This window comes from Zootoca vivipara, chromosome 2, assembly GCF_965207765.1.
Source record: "Zootoca vivipara chromosome 2, rZooViv2.hap1.1, whole genome shotgun sequence".
Taxonomy (NCBI): domain Eukaryota; kingdom Metazoa; phylum Chordata; class Lepidosauria; order Squamata; family Lacertidae; genus Zootoca; species Zootoca vivipara.
The window spans coordinates 76,443,055-76,463,292 of NC_142584.1; the positions used below are offsets into that span (position 1 = coordinate 76,443,055).

Here is a 20,238-nt window from a genome sequence, read left to right on the forward strand (position 1 = left end):
AAAGCAACAGGCTCAGGCATCCCTCTTCCTCCCAGGCAGCCATGCAAAATACTTAGTTGGAGTTCAGTTTCACTTTGTTGCCTTGTTGTAAACTAGGATTCCTGGGTCAAACTCTTATTAGATAAACAAGTCAGCTTCATAACCCATAGTCTGAAGTTAGTTTGCTTTGCAATTTACCAGTTTCCTAGTTCATAGAACCATTTTTTTCCCCTGGGGGGACACATGGGTTTGCATACCCCTAAACATTTTGTGAATCTGACAGGAGAAGAATTTTTTTTTTTTTAGTTTCTTCTCTAGCACGGTGAATCGTCAGTTCCATTGCTACCCTCAATGGTGGCCTTTTGTCCATTTCCTCTACTGTATTTATTTCCCCCAATTTGTTCTATAAAATGGTGATTTTCTTGAGTCAAAATGAGAGTACCCCTAAACATTTTTTTAAGAAAAAAAAGCACTGCACAGAACATGATATGCTGCCCTTCATAAAAATGAAACTAATCTTCAATAAAATCTTCCTGGCTGCACAGGATGAGGAGAAGGACGAGGGAGTTCATGGGATAGCTCAGTTGGTAGAACATGAAACTCTTAATGTCATGGTCATGGGTTCAAGCCCCATGTTGGGCAAAAAGATTCTTGCATTGCAGGGGGTTGGACTTGATGACCCTTGGGGTTGCTTCCAACTCTGCAATTCAATCATTCTGTGTGCTTTAAATGAGCTCACTATAGCACATGCATGTAGTACTAAACCAGGCACCCCCAACCTTTGGCCCTCCAGATGTTTTGGACTACAATTCCCACCATCCCTGACCACTGGTCCTGTTGGCTAGGGATCATGGGAGTTGTAGGCCAAAACATCTGGAGGTCCGCAGGTTGGGGATGCCTGTAAACTAAACCATGGTTTAGCATTATATGGTAATGCAGCCGGTGACTTGATACTCAACTTGCAACAACTCAAGATTGTATGGTTCCATACACTATGTTGCATTTTGCCTAACCACTGCAAAAAAAAAAGTTTTATTTATTTTGCAGGGTTTATATATCACTTGATTGTAATAAAACAAATACAATCATCACTAAAAATGGCTACTTTTTAAAAAAATAATAATCAATAAGCATATGTCAACATTCTGCATTTCTGAATAGGCTTGACTAAACAAAAATGGTTTTAGCAGGTGCCAAAAAGAGTATAGTGAAGGCACCTGCCTGATGTCAACAGGCAAGGAATTCCAAAGTGAAATGCTGCCATATTAAAATACCAATTTCTTACAAGTGCAGAACGAGTATTACATGCCACCTATAACAGTGTCAGTGGTACAGATTGAAGCAGTTGAGTAGGCATATACAGAGTGAGGCAACCCCACAAGTAAACTGTTAAGTTGTTAAGGGCTTTATATAATAACAGTAACACCTTGAACTTGGCGCAGTAACAGATCAGGGTTTCACTTCTGACAGCAATGGTGCTGCAGGATTCTGCAACAACTGCAGCATCCAAATCAAGTGCAAGGAACGTCCCACCCAGAATGCATTGCAGTAATCCAGTCTTGAAGTAACCAATGCATGAAAAAACAACCCCCCCAAAGTCTGGATCACACAGCTTCCGTTTCAGTTACCATGTTTTTAAAGGATTCCAGGCCATTGCAGCGGCAGCTGCCACAACTGTACAGAAGCACAAGATACCCCCCTATTCCTAATGCTGCTGTAAGTACTGAGCTAAGCCAATGTTTGAACTAACCTTGGTTATAGTTTGTGGTCAGCCTGGAAACCGCTTAGCCACAAACCTTGGTTCAGACCACATGCTAAGCCAAAACTTGAATTAGTTCATCATGACACAGCTATGATCTGGGAGCCTATATGTTCCAGCATTCGTGCTAATCCAAGGTTTGATCCAGCACGACATGTGAACTAGGTCTACTGGCTAGTTCTCCAACTGCTGCGTGAGCCAGAATCTATAATTTCACCAAGCTTCAAGGCTAACAGTAGGACACTATTCAAAAAGGATATTTTTGTGGCAAAGTACAATGTTCATCTGTCCCCGCTGCAATGCAGTAACTCTGGATGTTTCCTGATCCAACTTGGCAACAGCCCAGGCTGGATCTCCCCCAGGGCTGAGTGTTTTGTTCTGAAGCTGCAGTTCATACTGATCGGAAGGCATTATTAATTCTGTACATATAGGAAGAAGACACAAGAAGTAATGAGAGCAAAAAGGTGTCACCCTTGGAGTCCTGCCAGTGTAAAATATCGAGTCATCAATAAATTTGTTATGATAAATAAAAAGAAAAATGGATTGAAGCAGCAACTCAAATCAAGTGAAGGAAATACCTTATACTCACTAAAACTGGTTTACGCAACAGATAAAAGTATAATTCCATATACTGCTACTGAGAGCTCTTTGGTATAGACACACACAGAGCGTAGTATTTGTAGGAATACACTCAGGTTGATATGATGTAGCCTAACTGAAACCTTCCTTCCTGTCACAAGAGTTTGGAGGAAATGTCTGCCAGATGGCATATTAAAATGACGCCTCAAAATTTGGCTCAGTGAACTGCAACTCACAGTCTCACCCTTCTTGACTTAAATGAGGATATGTACAGGTCTATAGATACACATAAAGGGTGGTAATCATTTCTGTCAGGTAGATCTGCATTCCAGTCTTTCTCATGAGAATGGCTGAATACAAAATATCAACGTTTGAAAAAACAAAAAGACAAACCTGTAATCTTCCCCTGTCTGATTTTCTGAACTTTATATTGCACTGACATTCCTACAAGTAGGTAGATATCATAAGCTGGATTCAGAATGATGTTTTCCAAAATAAACAACCTGACTTCAGCAGCAGGTACATTCTGTAGGTTAAAAAAGAAGGGGGGGGAGGGAATATAGGTTTAAAAACTCTCACACAAATGGGATTTCCAAAGAAGCAGTTAGGTTCATGGTAAAGTTTTGATTTCACACTGAAAAACAAACTTGGAAAATGTAAAGCAAGAAAAGCACTCATTTTGTTTTGGAATAACAGCTGGTCCCATTGCCCTTTCAGAAGGGTTATAAGCAAATTAAGTAGTGTTATGTGCTTGTGGGCTGTATGCAGAGACCCTTCTAATACTACTTACAGAAGACCTATGAAGTTAATAGACATGGCCAATTCAGGTTCAGGAATTTTATTGGGTCTGCTTGAGTAGGACTTATCAAGCACACAATTTTCTCCAGTAAAGATCCCCAAATTAATAGCTCTGCCAATGTTTGTAAGGTGCAAGATTTCAGGGGTCTCAGGAGCTGGCTACAACTGAGTCCAGTTGGCCTTGCAAAATGTACATATTACCTGGCTTGTTGTGGAATTAAGCAATAATAAATAACCATGCTGCTTCCACTGTGTGGACACCACCATCATAGCAAAATCTCTATAGATAGCAAAATGTATAAAGTTCTACTGGAGTCTGCTGAAGGATAAGTTCTCTCGTTTTTTTTTAAAAAAAAACTTCAATAGTTTGGCCATTCTCTATTTGTATGTCTTGGTGTTAAATTTGGGGGTTTGGACAGCAGAGTTTTAACAGGGCTTAACATCCTCAGGAGACAGAGGCCAGGTGTGCCAGCTGCATCCTTTTTCAGGCAAATGCTTCGGCTAATGGGCCTGAATAGCTGATCTGTCGTATCTTCCTTGAGGGTTCTGATGGAGTCAGATAACCCCCCCCTCCAAGAATAATGTAATCTAATGAAGAGTTTTGAGTTCTGAAAAGCAACTTCTAGCGCTACCTCTTTCGGGGATCTGTTGCTATAGACAAGTGCTTTGCTGTCTGTCTCCGCCTTTGCTCAACTTGTATATTTGCACATAAACTCTTTATGTCTCCATTGATTTCCCTTTCAAAGGAAAGCAAGTCAGGGTAAGCATTGCCCCCAGGAAGTTCTCACTGCCTGAGGAACAGAGACGATGCATGTTGTGGTGTTTTTCCCAGTACAGTGGCCTGTCTTTTAAAACATTAGTTTTTTAAAAAATAGAAAAAAGTTATCTACCTGAACAGTTGAAAAAAAATCTCTTGTACCAAGTCTAGTTTTTGCCTTTGAGAATAGATGTACATTATTCAATTCTGTGGTTATAATTACTTTTTCTTGAAAGTATTTTCTTGGTGCTTTGGGGGGAAGAAATGAATGTCAACTTGTCAGAGAAAACAGAATGCAGCAAGTTAACTTAAGCAACTGTATTTTGTATTGCCATGTGGGTATTCTGCAGTGCCATGTGGATGAATGAAGTATGGTTTTCAATTTTCTCTGAGCTCACATGTGAGTTATAAAGAGCACAGTGAGAAGGGATTCCTTAACATCTCTAGTGAAAATGTTCTACCAGTACTTGCTCAAGTCAGCTCAGCCAGGAAAGCAGAGGAAGAAGTGTGGAGAAAAATGCTGGAGAATTATTTGAAAAAGATACATGCCAACTTTAAATGACAACAAAGAGTTGATTTGCAAAAAAAGATAAATTGCATTTTATGTAATTTCAAAAGTTAATTTTCCTTCTTTTCTTTTTTTAAAAAAAGGTTTAGAAGACACACACATAATGACTGTGTACACATTCTACCTTTTAAGCACATTCTCTCCCTCAAAGAATTCTGGCAGTTATGGTTGCCAGACTCAATAGAGGACAGGACCTCTGTGCCTTTAATTGCCCTGCTCTCTTTTGAGTCTGGAAACCTTAAAGAGAAACCAGCAGACCCTTTGCTTGGAAATTAAACAAAGGGTCTGCTGGTTTCTCTTTAAGGTTTCCAGACTCAAAAGAGAGCAAGGCAATTAAAGGCACAGAAGTCCTGTCCTCTATTGAGTCTGGCAACCCTAGATGTAGCTTATTCCTCACAGAGGTACAATTTCCAGGACCCTTAAAAAACGACATTGCCCACAATTCTTTGAGGGAAAGAATGAGTTTTAAAGGCAGAATGTGTGCACAGCCTTTATGTGTGTGTGTCTTTTCAGTCCTTTCCTTGCGAGGTCTCAGAAGGGAAAAGCATATTTTTGATGTCCCCAGTGAAGGTGTTCTTGAGAGAACCTGATTTTTTCAAATTTATCTTCATTGGGGTAACTAACATGGTGTATTCAGAAACGTTAACTAGTTCAATAATGGCCAGGTAATTAACTGAGACCTATGGAGCAGGTTTAACACTGCCAGTGTTTATAGATTTGCAGGGGCTTCTAGTTTCTTTCAAGGTAGATGTCAAAAGTAATGAGTTTGATTTTTAAAGACTTAAGCAGCTGGGGTTTTGGGTACCTAAAGGGCAGCCTACTCTCACATGAATATGACTGTGTTAACTTCTTCTAAGGCCATACTCTGGATTAATGGAAAATAGGAACATCATGCAATGAACATATTCTTTGTGCTAACTTATGCACAAAGTTAAGACAAGGACCTTAGCATGGTGGTAAGCATCTATCAATACGTATTGACAGAGCAGTCAAGCCCTTATCAGATCACATTCTGTTTGTTTATTGTTATACTACGGTTAGTTATATTGCCATACACAAATCTGCATGATTGCCTTTTAAATTTTACAAGCACTGAAAATGTATGTGCACTCAAGCAATCAGTGAATGAGGTACATCCAGTGTTAACAAGCAAGCAATTAATATGACACATTCTTTCAGCTAGAATTCTCATTCTGAAATGAAAACTTAAAAGCCAAGCCTAACTGGAGATCTTCTGGACAGCTAGGAAAAAGGAGCTGCAAATGATGGGGTCTGGTGATACCAGGGCTGGCCCAAGACTCCAAAATGGCACTCTTCTCCCCACCAGTAAAGAAGGGATCAGGGAAGTTCTACATCAGGAACAAGGGGGGAGGACTATATTAGGATCTGTGACCCTGGAGAAACCTGCTGCCTGAGGCAGTTGGCTCACCGTGCCTCATGGGTGGGCTGTGACTGGATGATACTGTAGACTTATTCTCTTGACACCAGTGTGCAAGTCCCACTCACCCCCTCCCAACAGGTGGGCAGAGTTTGCGACCCCGTGTGGGGCCACCTGGCCGGGTGCCACCCACCAGGTAGCTGAGTGCTTGGCCCGCCCCTGCCTGGCAGGCCAATGGCTGCTATGTACAGGGCCTGATCCCCCGCCAACTCTTACTTGTCTTTCTTTTCCAGGATCAGGATGTGTTCCTTCTGACAGTTGAAGACCTGCTTAAGGTAAGTCCTTATGCTTTTCTGTGTAGGGGGTGGGGCGACGGGCTTCCTTGGTCCTTCCCTCCCCAGGTTTCTTGGAAGGCATTTTTTTGCTTTGGGTGTCGGTTTCCCCATCCTTAGGCTGCATGGCGGTCTTTCCTCCTTGCGGGTTTGTCTGAGCGGGTGGCGGGCCACAGGGCGGCCTGCCTTGTCCTGGGCGACTGGTGACTGGCCCCGGGGAGGGGGGCCGCATGCCCCCCCGCTCTAGCGTTCAGGCCACATGGCGGCCTTTGCGTGTGCAGAACGGGATGGGGAAGGGGGGCACTTGGCCCCCTCTGCTCCCATTTTTTCTTGCCGCTGGTGCTGTGCCAGGCCCAAGAGGGCAGCACATGCCACGGCTATAGGCCGCATGGCAGCCTTGGCTGATTGATCGGGGTGGGGACCCATGGCCCCCTCCACTCCCGTTTCTTGCTGCACTGGATGACACTGTGGATCTATTCCCTTGACACCAGTGTGCAAAACAGAATGAGAGCGAGGTCAGGTCAATCTGGCACTCCCACTGGTGGGCCTGTACAGCCGCAATCTTATTGCTGCCCTATCCCACCCCACACACAGTCCAAGAAAGCAGCAGCAACACTGGTGTGTCAGGAGGGGAATTCTGCAGCACTGTCCCACTGAACTAGCCATTCTGAATAAAAACTGCTCAACTATGCCATTAAACAAACTGGGAAAATGTTAACAGAAAGTGGTTTTCATTCCACCACTTCTTTCTCTTTGAAGATTTCACTGACCTTAGACTAAAATAACTTTAAAATATTGAGAAGGCAGCACCAGACTCCCATATCATCTTATGTACAGATCTCACACCAATTTTTGCACCCTGATGGTTGAAAACATCAACACTGTTAATGTCTCCTAAAAGGTCATTATCTAGTTCCTCTTTAATCTATTTTATTACAGAGCAACTACCAAACTGCTTTGCTTTGCAGTTGCAACAAAATGCACAGTAAATGTGGATTGTAAAGGCTGTAACACATGGAAGTATGAGTGAATATATTCATTTTCATGAGATTTTTTAAAACACCTGTTGGCTTATGCTCATAAAATGATGCAATACAGCGGAATAATTTTCAGACTAAAATCTTGCCACTAGCCCAGGCTGATGTGTGGCAGGCTAGGTTAGCCTACAGCTATCTGGAATCTTCAATGGGACACCCAGGCCACACTGCCAGTACATGGTATCTCGTTTGTCATGTATTTCCTGTACACAATCATTCACCATTAGTTTAGTTTTCCCACCCATTTAATGAATATTGTTTGTATAACTGTATGCATATACATAAACTTTTTTTAAAAAAGGGTGGGCACCTTGAAAGAGATGCACAGAGGTCTTTACCTTCCTTAAAAAAATATAAGGCTGCAGCGGAACATTCTTCATCAACACATTAAGCAACTTGGTTTAGACCGTAACCTTTGGCTGATTGTGCAAAAAACTGGTCTAGATATTCCCAGATAGCACTGTGAGGGTCTAAAAGAGGGGGAGCTTCAGAGTCGATGCTTTCCCCCCCTTTAACTCTATTTCCAGCAGAAAGTATTAGTAATAAGAAAAAGAAAAGAAAAAGGTCTTTTCAGAGTGGGATACAAATACCCAAGTGTTTCATATTTTTTTCCACTTGAGTCCTAGTTAATTTTCTTTATTTTTAAAATTGCATATACCCTAAACACATACATTTCTGCTGATATGAAAAGAATCTTGCTGAGTAGCATCTTGCTGACTTTGCCACAGTGGTGTTGGTGCTGCAAAATCCATACTTGTAATGGATACCTATTTTTATCTGTCAGGCATCTGAATACCCTGAAGAACTGTAATATGCAGAAAACAATGCATCATTTTGCAGTTTTTAATCCCTGAAAAAACAACACCCAGAAGCCTAGGAGTCCTGTTAACCGCTTCTTCAATGTTCCACTTACAACATCCTTTACTGAGCAAAACCAGCAAAATAAAGTTAGCAATAGCCCCCAAAGAATCACTGGAGAACAACAGGTTCAACAGTCCTGGTGTGTGTCAGTCCCTACTTCCAGAGTTCCCACAGCCTATAACAATGATAAGTGGCGAGTAGAGTCAGCGGAGATCTTACAAGCCATCAACTGCTATGCCCCTGCTGGATACTGGGATTTCAGAAATCTAATGTCTGCAGCAGCCTCTGCTTGAAGACCTATAGCAAAGGACAGCTCCTTCTAAATGTACCATAATTGGCTGCATTGTTGAACTGCCATTACCATTCAGAAGCCTTCTGTAGGCTTTCTTAATAAAAAATACTATTATTTATAAGGCGCCACGTGACTTGGTTAACCAGAGAGCCACATTTTAGACATTAAAAAAAAAATTGCCCAGGTTTTTAAATGATTTTATATCTACTGTGTTGTTGGTTTTTTGTACTTTTACTGTTGCTACGATAATTGCTTTTGTTTCTGGTGTTTTTGATCTGTTTTATATCTGCTTTATGGTTCTCTTTTGTAGGCTATCTTGAAAATCTAGATTAATAAAATTATATAAGCAGCTCCTGAATGTTTATGTACAGACATTTCTGAAGTAGTGAAAAGAAATGTGGACTGTTCACAACCATACAAACAATGACAATAAAAAGGGGTAAAGGGACAGAGGAATAATAAGGTGTCTGTTCTAATCTCGAGCAATTATCTGGTGAATGTTGACATTCATATGTGTATGTTGACACAAAAAAAATCCCAGATAAATTTTGCAAATGCCAGAAAACAGGTTGTACATTTTTTTTTGCAGTTTTGGGACATGTGAAGTGAAATGAATGCAGAAACCCATTTAGGTGACTGTCAACATTCAATGGTATGCCACCTTTGAGTCTCACTACACAAAGCAGTAAAAGATTCCTTCATCCACATTATACATGCATCTGTCTGCTTCATGCATCTGGTCTAGAGCAGCTTATGCCACAGTACATTTGTTAGTCCTGAAGAACGTTTTTGAATTGTGCTTTGTGATCAGTATATATGTTTCACTTATCAGTATCACCTTATTTCCATCACTGGGCAATAGCTATAAGAGGAGAAAAAGCATCCTGTCGGAAGACTGCTATAATAAACGTACTGCAGAAGAAGACCTTACCTGATAAACACTTTCTTGTATCCTTGCTTTTAATTTCGAACTTCCTGTTTTCATGCCCGATACTAAAACAATGTCCCCTTGTTTGGCAACTTTTTCCATCTCTAATATATAGGAAGGTGGTGTATATGTTGATTCTGAGAACTTCAGGATGCTGTAAAAATAGTTCATAACTTAAGATATTCATATACCTGTATTTTGTATGAAGAAGGGGGAATGTCATCTAAAAAATGCAAAGGATTGGCAGTGTACTGTATTAAGTTTACTTTAGATGGGATTGCAAGTCCTCCTTAGTTATAAAGTCTACAGATCCAGTTTGACCTATGAAAGCTCAAGTGACACCTGTTATTTAGAGAACCTCGGGTTAAGAACTTAATTAGTTCTGGAGGTCCGTTCTTAACCTGAAACTGTTCTTAACCTGAGGTACCACTTTAGCTAATGGGGCCTTCCACTGCTGCTGTGCCACCGGAGCATGATTTCTGTTCTCATCCTGAAGCAAAGTTCTTAACCTGAGGCACTATTTCTGGGTTAGTGGAGTCTGTAACCTGAAGTGTCTGTAACTTGAAGCGTCTGTAACCTGAGGTATCACTGTACCTAGCAGCTGCATGATCTTACTGGGGCATCAATGCCTTGATAATGTCCAGGTTAAACTGTTGTAATGTGTTATTCATGAGACTGCCTAATATGCATATCTGAAAACTTCCTTTTTCAGAATATGGTGGCCAAGTTGAGAAATGGAAACCACTGTGCTGACTATAGAACATTTTTATATTGAAAGATAGCACAAGGCACTGATGCTTGTCTGTTAAAAGGGGCATTTCTGTACACAGCATAGAAGCAATCTGGATGAACGGAAATACAGTGGTACCTCGGTTTATGAACACAATTGGTTCCGAAAGTCTGTTCATAAACAAGCATTCATAAACTGAAGCGAACTTTCCCATTGAAAGTAATGGAAAATGGATTAATCCATTCCAGACGGGTTCGCGGAGTACTCAATCTGAAGCGTACTTAACCCGAAGCATGGGTGTAATTGGTTCCAGAAGTCTGTTCATAAACTGAAGCGAACTTTCCCATTGAAAGTAATGGAAAGTGAATTAATCCATTCCAGATGGGTCCGCGGCGTTCATAAACTGAAAATTCGTAAAGCAAGGTGTTCATAAACCGAGGTTCCACTTTAATGTTAACTCTCTTTTCAAGTCAGCTGATTAGATGCTATCAGTCCTATTCTAATTTGTTTATTTCATAATGGAATGCTTACTGGTAGCTTTTCTTCCCCTCTTTTAAAAGCACGAGCTAGCCCAAGGAGTAATTGCGTTTCTTGCTAATCCCCCATAAATTCCTGTATTATATGATGGCAAAGGACGATAATTTATTTTGCTCTAAAGAAGTTGCTGTGAAGTTGCTAATGAAGTTGTATTTGAACGATGCTTTCTTAATCTTGCTCTCAAGTGGCCCGTAAAGGAGCTAACATACAGAATGGCAACTACTTTTAGCTCCTTACAGGTTGGCTACCAGAGACACAGCCTTTTTTCTTATTGCCACGTAATCCATTCTCTGTATATTTTCCAGGTCCCTTATTTACTATTCTTTCATCACCAGCTGATAACATTTTTATGCTCCCAAGGCTGTGGTAGCATATGATGTGAACGCCTATGCATTTCATTCCCCCCTGAAGTTTAATTGAGCTACTGCTGTTAAATTTGTAAATTTATTTTAGTAATTAATCTTATATATTATTTTACTGTTTTAAATACTATACTTGTTAACTTCTACCAAACTGAACTTTGGTAGAAAAGCAGAATAAAACTATTATTATTAATAATTGTTGTTGTTGTCGTCGTCATGATTTCAATGCAAGAGAGTTCAGCACATATTTAATCTTAGGGTTGGATTCAACTACCCTGTTCCATTAGCTGAAGCCAGAGCAAGGACACCCATTAGTGCAATAGGGCTTCCCCTGCTTCCCCTATGATTCCTCCAGATCCACTCTGGAGGGCCAGGAGAAACCCTAGAACAGCACACAGGGGGAAGGAAAAGGAAGATCGCTCTGTTAGACAAGAAAAAAAATGGAACGATCTCCTTAGCACCATGCTGAATTCAACCCTTGGTATTTAATTGTGGCTGCGCCCTGCTCCTTAAAATTAGGGCCTTGAAGTGCAGTTTAAATTTACAGCTCCTTTTGCTGCTGATTATCAGTTTAATGTTCTACTTGGCTTTAATATGCAAAATTATATTAGGGAAAACCGATTTAGTGTTCTTTGTACTTCTTGAATATGGTTAGAAACTCCAAAATAACAGAAAAAGTACTTTGGAGGCTCCAAAAAAAATTAAACAAATGCAATGCCTGTTGTTTCATTTATTATGATGGATTGTAACCAAATTGGTATATACAAAGTGATTCGGCTTCATTGAAGACCCATTTTCAAAGAGTCAGTATCAATAGCAGAGCTGCAACATTGAATGAAATGAAAAATATCCAAAGAGACAGCGCTCTTGGATAGGATTTAAAACTGAGGAATTTTAACCAAATGGAAACTTAGACTCAAAAGGTCTGTCTGAAAGCAATGAAGTGTTGTAAACACTGGGGGAAGCAAAAATGCAACATATGTGTACTGCTTTACACAATTTTGCAGAGCATATGTATTATCATATAGCCAACATGCTTAAATCTAATGCATGAAGAGGTTAAGATCACAAAGTTCTGCTGCAAGGCTTAGATAGGTCACCTGCCCCCCTCACCTTGGGAGGAAGAGTTACTAAATTCTCTCTTTCTACCACGTGAACATGACCAGTAAGGATGTCTAAGATGGATGCTCTAAGTTTAGACTGCATGGCCTAAGCAAGCCATCTTTGTGTTTTTTTACAAATAATTTAAAAACACCTACCATTTTGGAACCTAAGTTATACTGTCTATATTTTCTTGCTGCTGTATGGAAAAGCACATGAATCTAGCTAGCCTTTGAAGAGTGAACCATTTTTAACTTACCAAACATGTAGTCTTTTTCTATGCTATGGGAAGTTGGGAATTTTTGAAAGCAACTTCCCCTCTTCTCCCTGCAGTCCCCTTCATGACTCAGACATTTTCCAGAGGAATAAGGGACCCTTTGGTGGAATCTACACGCTTATAAAAAATGTTCTGAAAATGCTTTTTTTCTTTTTTATTAAAAAAAAGCATTTTAAAAATACATTGAATTTTTATTAAGGCTCACCATCGTCATCTAGTGTGTATATTGCACTTAAAACACACTTAAATAGTTTTATTTGCAGCTGTATTGCTGAGTCCTTAGAAACAGGTGGGGGCAGAAGGGGGGCTGCAGAAGAACAGGGGAATTTGTGAATCCTCTGCTGGATTGAAGAGGCTTCTGTCAGAGGAAGGGGGCACAATTTGAGGCAAACCATTATCCTTAGTTTATTGCTACTTTGTGGATTAAATCCATGGAGCATGTATTATTGAGCCGAGTCTGTTTTAATTATGAGTAATTTTAATGGCATACGAGTTTGCTGAGAGTACCAACTGGAACATGCAACTGTTATAAATCTAAGTTAATTAACTAACGTTCAGTACTTTAGTTAAGTTCAGTTTTTAACTGCAAATCAGCAAGATAAAAGGCTACTTATAAGAAGATGAGCATTCAAGCCTGCACAACTTGTGATCCAGTAAGTTGAAGACAGCCCATCAGCCACCAGAGATGCAATGAATTTCCTGTACTGTATTTTGTGTCATGCTGAGAACTGAAAAACACAGTGGGTGGGGTGCACTAGGCCTGGGCTATCTATCTATAATATCTGTGTGCAATTCCATCTCTCCCCTCCGGATTACTTTGCTGGAGGAGTTGAGCAGGGATATTGTGAGAGCATTTTTTTACCTGAGGGAGTACTCCCTCCATCCCACGGACCTTGAGAGATGGGATAGCTCAGACTCTTAATCTCAGTGTCCATGTTGGGCAAAAGATTCCTGCAGTTCTTTTAATTGTTCTATTAAAAACACTGAGGAAATGTCATTTTCAGGAGGTTGGACCTCATGGCCCCTTCCAACTCTACAATTCTATGAATTCTTGGTTGTGGATCCCACTGCCTAAAGAAGCCTGATCTGAGCCACCTTTGATGGTCTTTTGCTGCCAGTTGGCCTATCAATGATGTTTTCTATGAAATTTTATCTGCTATCCCTAACTCTCTGAGAAATGTTTCATTTTCAGTATGTTTTTTGTTGGTTGATTGCTTTAAATTTTTATATCATGAGTTGCCTTGACAATGTCAACAGGAACTGGAGATCAAAGCTGGTACTTGATATTTCCCTGCCCATTGTCCTTTATGCATAAAGTAACAAATGAAACAATTTTAATGATGCTTACCGCAGTGCATTGTGGGAATCTGAGAATCCATTAGTTTCTGGGTCTTTCATAATTGTCCACTCAAAAGCAAGTCCCGCCAAAGTGCTAAAGGTGTTTCCTTAAAGTAATTTAAGAAACTATCAAATGTGAGAACAGCTATAGAATCTTTCCACATTTTGGTAATCAGCCATAAAACTACATCTAGGATTGCCATATGTCCAGAATACTGTAGTTCATAGCAGTGTCTAGGTGGAAATCGGCTATATGTTCGGGAAAATCCAGACGTAGGGCAGTGTCGTTTTCACTGATTTTCCTTAAAAATAGCTCAGAAATGTCAATCTTTTAAGCTTTAGTAAAAATAAAAAAGCTCAATCAATAACTTTTCTGCCTGGAAATCCAAATGCTTGGAAATTACAATAAGCAGAAGAAGAAGAAGAAAAGGAACCAGAATAATATATTTACAAAACAAGATGGCATGAATTAGGCCTATTTCAGAAGCTTAGAATTTTATTCTTATTGTTAAGTTTCATGTAGCAACAATTCAAAGACATCACTTTAATAAAAATTATTGTTTGCTTACCTGTAATTAATTTTCTTTTTTAAAAAGAAAAAAACATCTTTTTTTTAGCCTATCAAACTATCATTTGGAAATGGAAGTAAATAAAGATTCTATGTCTCAAATGTTGTCGATCTAACAATGTAACCAGAATTAAAGCAATTAAAAAGAATGGAAATGCCCTACAATAAAAACTTTATGGATGATGTAGTTGCAGTGAATTTCTGTTAATTTCTCTCTATTTTTCTATTTTAACGATTCCTGCATCTTTCTGCAAACCAGTCTGAGTTTTCTTTTACAATCAAGTGGCATATAAATTTTAAGAAATAAATAACCAACCAACCCCTCCTACCTTGCCAAAAAACTAAGCCTGAAATAAGGTTGTTTTTACAATTAACTGATAACACAAATTCAGAAACCCAAGAGGTTTTTCCTCAATCTGACAAATCTGAGACTTGATCCTTCACTTCTCTCTATTTTCAAATTATTTTGATTAATTAAAAATGAATTTGTAGTTGTGTTCAATATTGGCGAATAATCAATAGTGTGATTTTACTGCAAAATCAGTAAAAAATGTTGTTGCAGTCACACATGCACTCTATGACCATCCTCCACCTCAAAGTGCATCTAAGTGTATCAAAGACTAAACATACCTTTCAATCATGGGTTCCTAATACAGAGTAGAGTGCTGTGGGTTAGCACTCCATCCTAAAATTTCTATTTAAAAAGGCAATCTACCACAGAAAATAGAATTCTAAGTGCCCAAGGGTATTTTATACAAGATGTACAATCATAATTGGTTGTTTTCATAACACTTGGTTGAACTTTGCGGAGCTAAGGTAAATCTTCCCTCAATGTTGCTGAAATGTAAAGTAAAAACAAATCAAATCGTGTGTGTTTTTTTCTTTCGCAGGGAGAAACGGAACAGTGCTGAAGCTGCAAATCTGCAGCAGGCACTAAGAGATGTGAAATGCTTGCTGTGACATTGGCCACAGCACCCCTACGCACATGTATTGTAAGAACAATATGCCCGGGAGACAGTTCAACTCCCCTCAAAATTTAAGTTTACTTGAACTGATACCAGCATATGTCTATTAGTCCAATGCATGAAACGGAATCTCTGATATCCAGTGCAGACAAATATTGATATCATTGACTAGCCATGGAAATGCTATACTTCCTTCATTTCTTTTTTACTCTCATCTTTAGAGGTTCTGAATACAGAAAGGAATACCTCCCACCACATTTTACCTGCATGTTAGCTGCAGTTAGAAGGCTATTCAAATACCGTCAGCTATGATTGCAAGGCCTGTTATAGGTAATTCACAAGTCGTGACCTTTGCAGTCCTAATACAACTGTAATAATTACTTCATATGTTTTGTTACTGTCACAGTATTTTATGTTAAGGCCCCACACATAGGTCTTGCAGCTTTATGTACTTTATATTATGGGGTGTTGTTGATCCCAATGACACCTCTGCAATTATATTGCTTTACTGCAGGACTGAGGATGGAATCCTTTTGGTTCCATGAACCACATCCTTAGCAGGATCAGCCCCGCGGGCCAAAGTCACAGGGCTGCCCAAACATATCACATGATAGGTTTATAATGCCACATGATTGACAGGCGGCTTTTGCTCGCAAAACATCGCTCTGCTTATCCCTTTCCTGACACCTGATGGGATGGGAGAAACAAGGCTGGAGTCTGCAAGCAACAGTAACAAGTGAGACTTCTCGAGTTTGCTGCTTCTACTAGCAAAAGGTAGCTTTTCTTCCCTCCTACCCACTACTTGACAGGGATGGGAGAAGCAAGGCTGCTTCGTGCTGAGTTTGGGTTCACAAAACAGCTCCCTTCAGAGAACCCAAGCCTAGGGCTAAGCAGGATCACCACCCACCATAGGCTGAGGCAAAGAGAGAGTAACCTCACTTGGTCCAGATGAGCGACACAGCTGTTTTATTGGGTATTCTGGAGACAGCTCTTTGGTGCACTAAACAGGATGGCTCTACCTTCACATCGCACCAAATCAGCCTATGAAGGGAGGTGGGGGCACACTATCCAGCACAGCATTGTGTTAGGGTGTGTGATACTTTCAGCCAGGTATTTTATCTGTATGGCTTTCTTAGGAGACACTTGACCCCAAAACTAGACTGAGACAGTGATTCCCCCCCCCCTTATTGGTGGAGGTTTTTGAATTTAAAGAGAAATACCAATATGATTAAAATGCAAATTTAGAAGCTCATTTATGCAGATAGGAATTTCAAGCTGAGCCTACTGATACACAGCAGTAGATTTAGGAAGGAAAATGTGTGGCCATAGCCAACATAACATCAGGAAGAGCTCTTTGTCTGGATGAAAATTTTACGTTAAAAGAGATATAGCCTTACCTTCAGAATCTAAAGCTTGGATTTTCAGTTGCAATGGTGAATCCTCTAGATACAGTTCTTTTGTGGTGGACACGATGTGAACATCATGAATAAGGTCAACTATAGCATCGCAGCGAAGGACTTGGCCAGTTACTTGATGAGACATTGTGAGAAAGCATGCCATTATCCCTCAGTGGATGGTTTTGTTCAAAATGAAACATATGCAATTAAATACAATAATAGCAAAACTGAAGGGAGCTGGTACTGTATAGCTTTCAATATGTTTCCAACAAAAAACATCTGCTGTTTTAGCTTTTGGTAAACTCCATGACTTGTTTTATTTGTAGTATTGGATCCAGACAAGTGTTGGTGAAAGAGGGTTGATGGAATGTGATTTTCCTTTCTCTTCCTCACCCCAAAGTACCTCTCATGTGTTAGCAGAGAAACTGGAATAAAGCAGGCAGAGTCCAGAGAAATTTATAATATTTTACTGAGGTAAACTGGGGCTATGGGGAATGGGGGGGGGGAATTGTTCACAGAATGTAATCCCCCTTCTTCCTCAGAACCACAGTCCATCCCATTAAGGAGGGCACCAACAACTCCCACAACAGGCTTTCCATGAGGCTGCTGTCAGGAGAGGAGCAGTACCCTTTTCTGTCATTAACCCTCTGGCTCCAAGCCATTTTATCATATTTAAGTTCAAAAGGCAGGGGAGATGCCAAGGCTGAAGTCTGTCTGGCAAAAATACCCTCTGATTTAGAATATATTCCATCCAACTCAGGTGTGTGGAAATTTTCTCCATTTGCTCAATGATGCAGAAAATAAGTTTAGAGGCATTTTCATGTACACTTATACTTTAATGTTAAGCTTCAACATTTTAAATTAATGCCAGCCATTTTAAACTCACACAGGTAACTATCATATAAGAGTAACTTTATATGCCAACAAATTGATTTTTGTATTTTTTATTAATAAATAAATAATAAATAATAATGCAATTATTTATCAATTGATTGCAATAGTGAGGAGGATCCTTTGCATACAGAAGATCCCAGGCTTAACACCACACATTTCCAGTTAAAGGGATCTCAGAAAAAAGGCCACGGACAATCTGCGCTGCCTAGTCTTAAGGGTTACGACCAGTCATTGTGGAGTCAATATAAGGCAGTTTCATATACAGTATGTTCAAAAGGTCATCGCTAACATATTCATTAAAGTGTATTTTCTCGTGCAATCTGTTTTATTATATGCAAAATCCATTTATTGTTAATGTACAGCCAACTCCATTTACTTACTTTAAAGTAAGCCATACTGAGCTGGACACACTTCTGCTTAAGGGTGCATAATTTCAGGCTGAATACTCACTAGGCACACAAACTCACTCAGTAAAGAACTGCCAGAGTTATCAGCTATACATTTCAGTTATCAATTTGGAAATCCCTACCACAAACACTAGTCATTAATCCAAGCAAATATAAGCTATGGACATCCTTTGAGTCCTTCCACAAATGCAAATTCTATGAGCAAGTTTAAAACTGTTGCAAAATGCAAAATTTAAACAGTAAGGTACTGTAAGTCTCATCCATTTTTTCCACTTTGATTTTATTAGCATCTCATGACTTTGAATGTACAGTATGCTCCTTTTCAACCCTCTATGCTTCTTCTCCAGAATACAGCCCCCCCCCAAAAAAAACCCTTGCTCCTCCCTTTTCCCCAATAGTATCCTCTCCACTTCCACTACTCCCTCTGTGGACACATGTCAATCTTTCAGCCTCCCATTTCTCAATGTAGAAAGGAGGTAATGCATGCCATTCTCTGTCTCCCTCTTTTTCCTTGCTCGTTACAAATTTTAAACACACACAAGTAGGAGAGTATATTTTTGCGCTTAGTGTATCCACCAAGAGTTTCATGGATGCAGGGCATAGAGTGTTCCAACCAAAGAATAGCGTAGAATTAACTTAACAACAAAGTCATCTAAAACATACACGTCTCCAAATAAGATGGGAAGAATATTGCTCTACTTACAAATATCTTCAGCCAAAATAATACTTGTAAGGCGTGTCACCTGCGATGAACGGGCCTGCACAATAGCCTTCTGTGAACACTGACGATTGTCTTGTTCTATAGCTTCTATGCTAGCAACTTCTGGTCTGGTAGAAGACCTTAAAACAATCAAACAAAAATTACTGGAGTGAGACTTATTGATAAATGTCGATGCCCATTAAAGTTTCCTTTAACATGTCATGCTATATTTAACTTTGTATTACCAGCAGTTCCTATCAGTTTTAAGTAATGTATCACCAGCTGCAAAATCGGTATAGGTATATTTGAATATACTGTACATCTAGGTGTCCAGAGAAAGCAATGGCATCACGGCCAGCTCATTCTACCACTTTCTATGGAGATAAAGTTCTGAAAAGCTTTCCCCAAATGGCTTGGCTGGGGGGGGGGGCGACAACCCGATGTCATTTACTTACTAGTTTGAAATTATTTATTGTTCACATTCTCAGCTGAATTATGCCGCAGGTCTGGAAGATGTAGAAACCCATTGAAAAGCTTTTGTTCTCACTTTCTCATTCATGTATAATATATAAATTGTTCTTGCTTTCTCAGCAATGTCAGTTTCAAATGAAAAACCTACTAATACATCTTCAAGCCAATCATTTTTTAAATTACGGCTTCACTTATTACTTATTACAAACACATTGGTTCTATGTTGAATCTTGCTGTACTTTTAGTTTCTTTTGATTAGCTACCCTGCCAAGTAGAAAATAAGCCTATGCTGGGTGGGTGGGTGGGGGCTCCTATTACAGCAAATAATTCTATGACTCACTGAAGCAGTCCATAGAACAAAAATGGTACTAATTCTTTCGAGGTGGCTAAGAATGGCAACCCTGAAGATTCAAGACAGATCAGAAATCTTATTGCCCACTTTCAAAGCGGCATGTAGAAGTTTGGATTTCAAGCTCTGCTATATCTACGTCAGACATAGGCAAACTCCAGATGTTTTGAGACTACAATTCCCATCATCCCTGATAACAGGTTGTGTTAGCTAGGGATGATGGGAGTTGTAGTCCCAAAACATCTGGAGGGCCGAGTTTGCCTATGCCTGATCTAATTGGTAGAGGAATGTTCAGCTACTCCTTTAATCAGAGAATAATATTTTTATCCAGTTAATTGGTGGGCCTGACAACAAGCAGAGATTCAGGATTCCTGAAGAGCTCACTGCCCTGCAGGCTGCAGCTTTCTACTTCCTGATAAAACTGGAGAAAAATGAGGTTGTTATCCTATATAAAACACTTTTATATTTGGCACTTTACAGAGAATACTACTGTGTCTTTAAAAAAAACCCTAAATGTGGAGATAAGGCGAACACAGATCCACTGACTTTCTCCTGGGTACAAAGATATTCAGATACAACATGTGCTGAAACTGCTTTCACTGCACTTTAATACAGGAATGGGGAATCCCCAGTCTGCCGCATCCATCCGTCTGGCCCCTGGGAGTTAAACTTCATGTGAGGGGTAGGGTGGGGTTATTGGGTTGTTTTGTTCTTGTTCTTACGGTATTATGCATTTTGTGATTTTATCTTCTATTTTAATGCTGCAAATTGCCCTGCGATTGTCAGGTGAAGGGTGGTAGACAATGTAACATCATCATCACAGGCTTAAGTTTGTTGTGTATTTATGTGAACTCATTCATTAACCATCTATATC

At 39.8% G+C, this 20,238-nt stretch overlaps 1 protein-coding gene across 1 annotated transcript in view; it reads right to left on the reverse strand.

Moving 5' to 3' along the window:
• NUP210 (nucleoporin 210) overlaps positions 1–20,238 on the reverse strand; it is an 85,542-nt gene that overhangs the window by 57,574 nt on the left and 7,730 nt on the right. The window contains exons 2-7 of the mRNA XM_088663252.1: positions 18,548–18,684; positions 16,544–16,675; positions 13,624–13,720; positions 9,272–9,422; positions 2,711–2,843; positions 1,999–2,157 (exon numbers count right to left, since the gene is read on the reverse strand). Of these exons, the coding sequence (XP_088519378.1) occupies positions 1,999–2,157; positions 2,711–2,843; positions 9,272–9,422; positions 13,624–13,720; positions 16,544–16,675; positions 18,548–18,684 (809 nt within the window). The remainder of the gene's footprint in view (positions 1–1,998; positions 2,158–2,710; positions 2,844–9,271; positions 9,423–13,623; positions 13,721–16,543; positions 16,676–18,547; positions 18,685–20,238) is intronic.